The sequence below is a fragment of the Lepidochelys kempii genome, chromosome 10 (assembly GCF_965140265.1).
Source record: "Lepidochelys kempii isolate rLepKem1 chromosome 10, rLepKem1.hap2, whole genome shotgun sequence".
NCBI classification, from domain to species: Eukaryota; Metazoa; Chordata; order Testudines; family Cheloniidae; genus Lepidochelys; species Lepidochelys kempii.
This window is the reverse complement of record NC_133265.1, coordinates 4316535-4325294: the sequence shown is the minus strand read 5'-3', so window position 1 is coordinate 4325294 and position 8760 is coordinate 4316535. Positions and strand designations below refer to the sequence as shown.

Here is an 8760-nt window from a genome sequence, read left to right as displayed (position 1 = left end):
CTATTTTTAGGCTAAATAACAGGTACATAGCAGTTTAGTGACTAGAACCCATCCCTCCAGTGTGGAGGAGGGGGTTCCACTGACCCAAGAGCCAGTAAATGCACCTGCAAATGCACCCATCTTAAGCTATCAGTCACACTAGTCCATGCCTGACCCTTTTCTGCTTTGCATCCGCTCCCCTTAGATATAAACCCAGGGTCCCAGCCACTTTTGTTGGAGCCTTTCACCACTTGGGATGGGTGGGAGGATGGGGAATGCCCCCTCCCAGCGTGGGCTCCGTCATTGCTCCTCACACACATTATTCCTTCTTTCCAGCTCACCAACAACTGCACTGGGGTGTCTGTTGGTGGCTCTGGGGGAGGCGCTTATCTCTGAGCTGCTTGAGAGGGCAGAAAACTGAAGCTTGGTTTGCTGGGCTTCTGCTATAACTGCAGTTTTGCATGTGTGGGCCACTGTGGAAAGAGGGTGAGAAGGTGGGGTAGCTTTCAAGAAATCAGGAAGCACATTTGCAGAGGAATGGGGGTGGGTAGGGGTGGTGCTGCTTTTCCCACCTGCATTGCTGCCCTATTTTGCCCTGTGCACCTCCTGGATTACCCTCTTCAAGGCAGTAGCCCCACTGCAACAAGGGGAGGCAGAAAAACAGCAGGCCATTTGCAGGGCATGCAGCCTGAAGCACCCAGTTAGCAAAACAGAAATCCATGCAAAGAGCAGAGCTGGAGATTGTGCAGTAACAAATCCGGGTGCAATGACGAAGAGAAGGATGCACCTGTATGTCCACCCAGCCTCCCCCCGTCCGCCCTCCATGGTACCTCCCACTCTCTAACCCACAGACGAAACCAGACGAGCCCATGCGGCACGGAAGAGGGGTCGGTGGCAGAGAGGCAGGCTCTGGCTGCACCAGCCGCGCGGCAGGGTCTGTGCGCGAGACACGGGCAGCCGGGCAGGCGGTGGCGCGAGCCCCCCCCCCCCTCCCTGCTCGCACGCGCCGGCTGGGTCTCTGCTGCACAAGCCAGGAGCCGGGGCGGCAAGGCTCAAGCAAGCAGCCCAGCGCCTGGGGAAGATGGAAGGAGCCTCCTTCGGAGCCGGCCGGGCTGGGGGGGCCGTTGACCCTGTGGATTTCCTCAAGCAGCCTCAGACCATTCTCAGGATAGTGTCCTGGGTAAGGCAGAGCCTCGTCATTTTAAATGGGCGTGTATTTATTTTTCCCTGTGGAGACATTGCTCCCTTGCACCCTCCTTTTCTCTGGCACCCTTCCAGCCTGGCAAGATGGTAAGGCAAAGGGGGCTGCTGGAGTATTAGTAATACCTTGCATGCGTGGCTTTGTTTTGGCTTTTAATTTTTGGTGGCCGAGGTTGTTTGCTTTATTTTGCTAAGGAAGAGGGAGAGGAAATGGGGACTGCGATCAGGAAGGGTGCCAGGGGGAAACGGCTGACCATTTTTTCTCACCAGTTTGTGCTGTGTTTCCTCCCGAAACCCCCATCGAAATAAGAGGAGCAATAGTCACAAATGCTGGGTTTTGTATTATTATTACAGTATTTGCGGAGTGGAAAGATCACTTCTGTTTACCCACGGAAGTGGAAGTCTCTGCCTCCTCTCTGTAAAAAGGAGGGTATTTTTTAGGGCTTTATTTTGCAGCTGTAGATGGGTCATTTTTCATGGTCTCTGTCTTTTCTGATGCTTAAACAAATGGTAGGATGATGAGGAAAATCCTGTAGAAATCGTTGGTCAGAAGACATTTTTCTTCTATACTTCATGATCTAGCCCTACCTAGATCCCTTTGCTAATGCAAAATGATATAATGGTTTGCTGGCTGGCTATTTTTTGTTTTAAATTCCTATTGCCTTGCTGAAAGCACCAGACTGAATATGTTTTCAGGACACCTGCTTTAGAGTGGCTTTGATCTTTGGTGTTCCATGGGCAGCAATATGGAAAGTACGGAAAGAGCTTTGCTTAAATTGATTATGCCAGGAGGTACAAGGGTTAAGGCTGACACTCCACCCATAACTTGCCTCATTTTGCTTAGGTTTTATGTGCTGAGACCTGCAAGCCTGTGCTGATGGCCCTTTGGTGAATTCGGAGCCTCAGGCCGTCTCCTAAAAGACCTTAACCAAAAGCCCACATCACAAAAAGCACCTCTAATGTGGTCCCATTGATGGGAGCCTCAGTAGAGAGGCCAGGGGTTGAGATGGCGGTGGACCCCGTTTTCCAATTTAGAGGCAGAGAGGGTCCTTTTAGGTTCAGGATGAGGTACAGTGGTGTATGGGGGAAGCTTGCACTGCTGTTGCCCTCGCTCTACCTGTTCTGTGGATTGAGGCCTTCAGTGTCCAGAGCAGTCAGTGTGTCATCTTTCCATAAGCACATAAGTAAAACCATTCAAGTGACACGCTTAAGGGCTTTGCTGGGTCAGAGCCGTAACCCATTCTCCCGTACTTTGAGAAAGCATCTGAATGGAGAATGCTGCGTGGACGAAAATGGAGGCCGGTTGCCGGCACGAAACGTCAAGGCAGGTTGTAGATCGGTTCTTTTGTACATGATTGACATGGTGCGTGGCAGTGACATCTTCATAGATGCTTACGATGCATCACCTGGATCCAGCATGGAAGACTTGGGTACTGCAGTTGGGACACAGGAACAGAACACAGAATACGGCATTAAAAAACAGCTCAGAAAAAGTTCCCGCACATGTTCAGTGACTGATTGATCACATAGGAATCTTTGGGAAATTTTAAACCACAAGGGATCTGTCCCAAAGTGAGAAGGAAGGGCCTGAAACTGCCAGCACTTACACGTCAGATTAATTCTAAGCATGTGAGTCACCGCACTTACTTTGAATCTATTCATGTGCTTAAATTTAAGCGCAAGCATAAGTTGTTTTTAGGGTCAAGGGCCTGATCCAAAGCCCATTGAAGTCAAAGGGCATCTTTCAGCTCACTCCAGTGGGCTTTGGATGAAGCTCCAAACACCTGCATGAGTTCATTGAAAAATGCTGCAGGCCACGTTTTCCAAACATAGGCCCTGATTCTGCAAGCTGATCTTTGCAGGGAGCCCTACACAGATCAGCTTGCAGGCTTGGGGCCATTGCTGGTACACATTTGGGTCTTGCTCATAGTGGCCACCTGAAGTGTGCTTCAATCAAATCAGCTTGAATTGGCTTAAAGCCGTGTTTCAGACAACAAGACTCCTGTGTAGATGGACAAATTTCCTTGTGGCCTCGCATGTCCTGATGAGTTAGCCTGGTGCATTTGTTGGGTCTGTTTTCCTCCTGAACGCCAGTCCACTTGTGTGTGGGCAGCCATCAAATCCCATAACATTATTGCATCCTGCAGCCTCAAGAAAGCACATTCACTGTACCTTACATTTTTAAAACATTGTTTGCAGACTTTGTAAGCCCATGCGGTGTGTGAAGGGTACATTCAGAAGACAAAAAGCAGTTTTTGCCTGCAAGATCGTTTCAGCAGTTTTTGCTGCAGTCATACCCCAGATTGCTGGATTTGGGGTATGAAATGCAGCTATCTTGGCATAGAATATTATTTTGATTGTTTATTATTTCCACTGCAGTAGCACTTAGGACCCCCAATAATGGACCAGGATCCTGGGGTTTGCGAGGTGCTGTACAAACCCAGTGCAAAAAGACTGTCCTTGCCCCCAAAGGACTTGTAATCTAAGTAGGAGGAAGAGCAGAGTTTATCTGTTGTTTACTAGGAGTGATTCCTTCTCTTTATACCCCTTAAAGCACGTGTTCCTGTATATTTTTAAGCATGCAGTTAAAGTAATTGGACCACTCCTCCATGATTCAATCCCTTCCAACTGCCCAACCCAATCTCCTCCAGTGTGAAATTGCCCTGACACCAAAGGGTTGGCTACCAGATGCAGTATGGGTTGTTGGATATTTTTGGGTGGGGGCACAGAGGGGAACAGGAGAGTCATTTTACTGTTCATCCAATGTTCGAGCCCAGTTGTGCTTGCTTCTCTCATCAGAGTAGTTTAATTGAAGTCAGTGGAAGCCTTCTTGGGTGCAGCAGAGCAATACAAGACCTACGCATTATGCATCGGGGTTGAGATGGCGGTGATCCTCCACCATTGAAATCAATGGGAGTTTCATTGTTGGTGTCACTGGGAGCAGGCAGGGCCTAACTCCTTCAGTGGGATTCTGGCAGCACAGAGTTATACAAGGGCTGCAGGATTGATCCCTTTGACATTTGGGGGCCTTATTGATGACTATTGACCAGCTCAGAAATCCCCAGTGAAGTTTACGGTTCCAGATAGAATGAAAATGATTTCTTTAAATATACTATAGCATTAATTTCTGAAGAACAAAAAGGTCCTGCCATATGCAGAACTTTCTGAGGATCATATCTGGAAAGCCCCATGAAACTGTTCCTCTTTTGTCTCTTCACTCATGGCTGATACAGCTTGTGAGTCAAGATATGATAACACTTGTTTTTTATGGAGTGAAATGAACTTGGTAGTAAACAGTAGTTCATGCGGTCGCCAGCTCCTTTCTTTTACATCTGTCCTATTATTAATATATACATTTTTAAATTGTTGTATAGTGGAAAACGGGACACTTTCAATTTAATGTAGACATACATTTATGTTTGATGTTTAAACTAAGTTTTAACAAACCTACTCTGAATAGAAAGATTTTGACAAATTCTCTTGAATCTTAGGAATGGGTTTTTCCCCCCTGCTAAGGCTGGAAATACCCAAACACTAGTGCAAGTGTAGGCTTGGAAGGATTCGATTGTTGTCAGTAAACGTTGATAAACATTGATTGCACTGTGCGCACACAAACCAGTGAAAAAATATTTCCATCAGTAATAATCGAAATGTACAGACCGGCAAAGTAAGAAAAATGCTGCTTGAGAACTTCTTAGAATTAAACTCGATAAGTTTATGGAGGAGATGGTATGATGGGATAACATGATTTTGGTAATTAATCGATCTTTAAATATTCATGGTAAATAGGCCTAATGGCCTGTGATGGGATGTTAGATGGGGTGGGATCTGAGTTACTACAGAAAATTCTTTCCTGGGTATCTGGCTGGTGAATCTTGCCCATATGCTCAGGGTTTAGCTGATCGCCATATTTGGGGTCGGGAAGCAATTTTCCTCCAGGGCAGATTGGAAGAGGCCCTGGAGGTTTTTCACCTTCCTCTGTAGCATGGGGCACAGGTCACTTGCTGGAGGATTCTCTGCTCCTTGAAGTCTTTAAACCACGATTTGAGGACTTCAATAGCTCAGACATAGGTGAGAGGTTTTTTGCAGGAGTGGGTGGGTGAGATTCTGTGGCCTGCGTTGTGCAGGAGGTCGGACTAGATGATCATAATGGTCCCTTCTGACCTTAGTATCTATGAATCTATGAATTTGATTTAAGGCAGTTTACTTCGTGTATTTTGACATATGATACTGGCAGTTTGTGTTTTGATGGTTATAAAGCTTTAACTCTCTAAATGTCAGTGTCTTCTGTCCTTAAATAATCACTCTGACCCCACCCCATTCTTTGATTCTGCATAATTTCCTGCAACTGTGAAAATTTAAATAGATAAAAATCTACAAAAAGGCTTGAAAATAAACATCAATATTATCCACTGAAATGATAAAAAAATCAAATTCTGCCTTATCTAAGCACGTGTGAACCAGAAAACAAAACTAATTATAAGTGAAAAATGAAGCCGATTGGCCTCTGTGAGACGTGACAACAGAAATAGTGTAAAGGGGGAAAAGAAAATATAATTTTTGAAATTCTTTAATTATTTATAACCTCAGGTCCTGATCCGGCTGCACAGGACCATAGAATGACTGGCTCCCCAGGGTGCTTTGAACGACCATGCTTGCATGGAACCACATAGGCTTCACTTGGGCTCCAGGGCCTGCCAGAGTGGATCTCAATGCAGGAGCAGGGCCTGTGTTGATTAGTAACATAGATAAGGAATTGGATATTTAAAAAAAAATATTTGGGGGCCAGATGCTCATCTGGTGTGAATCATAGAGATATCGGGCTGGAAGGGACCGCGGGAGGTCATCAAGTCCAGCCCCCTGCGTTGAGGAAGTCCCAAGTAAACCTAGACCATCCCTGACAGTGTTTGTCCAACCTGTGTTTAAAAACTGCTAATGATGGGGGTTCCACAGCAATGCACCATCCACCTCTTTGGAGCTTGTTGATTTAAACCAGGGGAGGATCTACCCTGTGACTTTCATATTGACAGCTACCCTTAAATAGTTGGTCCCATTTGTTTTTATTTTCTTAATAAAAGTTAATTTCTAGTTTATGCTGTCGGGTTCAATATAGAAAGCCTTTCCTTTGCAGTGAATTTGCTTGTTTTGGGTTTTTTTTGCAACCCTCTCTACCCTGTTGACAGTGAAACCTGTCATAAGCAACCAGACAGGGGACAGGCCAAAATCAGTTGCTTAACAGAGGTGGAGTAGCATTATAACCGTCTCTATAGTTTCTGAAAAGTGCCTTTGGGTGGCCTTTTCTGACAGTAGGTTGCCTACGCCCGATTATAGCAGACCCTCCCTACTCAGCACAGCAGTTAAGCATGTGCCTAAGTGCTTTGCTGACCTGTGGCCCTAATGAAGAGATCTCTCTACTGGTTTTGCTGTATTAAGGAAAGCAGATGATGCTTTGAATGACAGAAGTTGCTGTCTTTCCCTTCATTCTTAGCTCAAGTTTGTTTTGTTTTGCCAAGGAGAAAGAGGCCAGAGCTGGCTTCTATTTGTGCTCCTGGTACAAGATGTGTCTAGTAGGAAAAAAACCCCATGCCTGGTAGTAGAACAGATGGGCAGCAAAACAAGGAGAATACAGTGCCAGCGTTATTCTTGCCACTGTACTTAAGCGATCTGCTGGGATGTGCTGTCCACATCCTCCCTTCCTAGGGAGTATCACGCAGCCAGAAATGCGGCTTAGGGTGAGCTGCGGGAGGCCAGGAGTGGAAGGTTCGTCATTTTGACTGGGTGGTGGTTTGTTTTTTGCAACATTTGGAAACAAAATTGTTCTAAGTGATTCGGGCTGGAGCTTGCAAACCTTTACTCACCTGAGTAAATCTTGGTAATTCAAAGAGTGCTACTGAAGCTGAACAGATTGGACTGATCACTTGGGGTCATTATCATCATGGCAGATCCCACAAAGATCCTTGCAGATGGTGCGCCACCAGAGCAGCCTCTAGCTAGATCCTTAAGGTGGTCTGGCCGGGCACCTCCTATGAGAGAGCAACAACAGAGGAGAGCCTGGCCCAATTCAGCAAGCTGTTAAATTGCTCCCATTGTCTCCTAGGACACCACTGACTCACAAGGCTCCTTACTTTTTAAATCAAAGACGGTGGGGGAGGGTAAGGATGGTCTTGTGCTTATGATATTCTACTGCAACTCAGAAGTTCTGGGTTCTGTTTCCAGCAATCCTAGTTTACAGCAGCTGAGCATTTAGCCCCATATTTATGCTAAGTGTTATTAGTGGAATATTAACCTCTGGATTTTTTCTGGTCTTCGTGACTGTTTGGGTAGGACCTCTGGTTTTTCTGTATTAATTCTGTACTTCCTTGTTATGTAGATTACGTGTGGAACTTTACATAATTTAAATATAACTTCTTGGTAATTGAATTATACAGAAGTGCCCTTGTGTCTTAGCTTAAACTGTTACTAAATTCTCTTTTTCCTGTCAGCACTAGTTGGAAATGCAGTCTGCTTGACATGTGCTCAGATTGCGTTACTAGATTAGGAACTTTGAATGGACAGTCAGTTTTTGCCAACATCGTTGCCATATAACAAAACATAAATTTAGCAAGAATTGGTCACGTGTTCATCAATGTGCACCGTTCATGAGCTGATTAGCCGGTTAGACATGCCCTTAAACATATTGCAGTCAGCATCGGCTAACAGCCTCTTCTGTGCCAGGGTCTGGAGTCAAATCTTTGCTTTGTAGTCTTAACCATAGACCCTCTTGAAAGATCTTGCAGCGCATAAAATATCTCTGAGGCTCCACATCCTGCCTGTAAATGCTCCTGAGCCATTCTGGGGTGGGAACTTCCCTAGAAATGGCAACAATAAAGAGGAATAGGAGAGTAACAGGGGGCCTGATCCTCCAAGGGTCTGGGTTCAGGGCACTCAGCACCTAACCAAGAGTGAAATCACCTCTGTGCAGCATGCCAGCACAATGCACCACTTAAGACCAGGGTTTAAGTGGAACTGAAATGGTGCATAGGCCAGGGCCAGGGCCATTGTATTGGCCCTCTGCAAGGGGTGAATTTCATTCTGAAATGCCCAGCACTTTGCAGGATCGGACCCATTAGATAACTGTGCTGTGTCATCCCTACCAAAGGCCCAGTGTTGCTGGGTATCTCCTATCAGGTGTTGTCCGAACGTGATCGAGGGTGCTCAGCACCCTACAAGAAGGGCTCAGCTCCTTCCTGGGTCAGGTCTTCTGCAAGGGAAGAGTCTGAGGATAAGACTGGAAAAAACCCCACTCCAAGCTCAAGAATCACAGACACGTTTTCTGTTATTATTGTTATGATTATAATTTATTATTTGTGTTACGGCCGCGCCTGGGCGCCCTAATCATGGACCAGCATTAGGCGCTGTACAAACAGAGAACAAAGAGAGAGTCCCTGCCCCAAAGAGCTTCCAATCTAAATGTAAGGCAAGAAGCAGCTGGTGGAGCGAGACAGACTGATAGGGAGCACAAGGAAACAATGAGCCAGCACTGGTCAGCATGATGTGCAGTGATTTAGCACATCAGTGACCCAACCATATTTCTCTGCAAGA

At 46.0% G+C, this 8760-nt stretch overlaps 1 protein-coding gene across 1 annotated transcript in view; it reads left to right on the top strand.

Annotated features, from left to right (window-relative positions):
* The first annotated feature begins 844 nt into the window (after positions 1-844).
* The window catches only part of SYNGR3 (synaptogyrin 3), a 40795-nt gene continuing 32879 nt past the window's right edge, over positions 845-8760 (top strand). Inside the window, exon 1 of the mRNA XM_073361715.1 lies at positions 845-1159. Coding sequence (XP_073217816.1) covers positions 1061-1159 — 99 coding nt within the window. The 5' untranslated portion in view covers positions 845-1060. The remainder of the gene's footprint in view (positions 1160-8760) is intronic.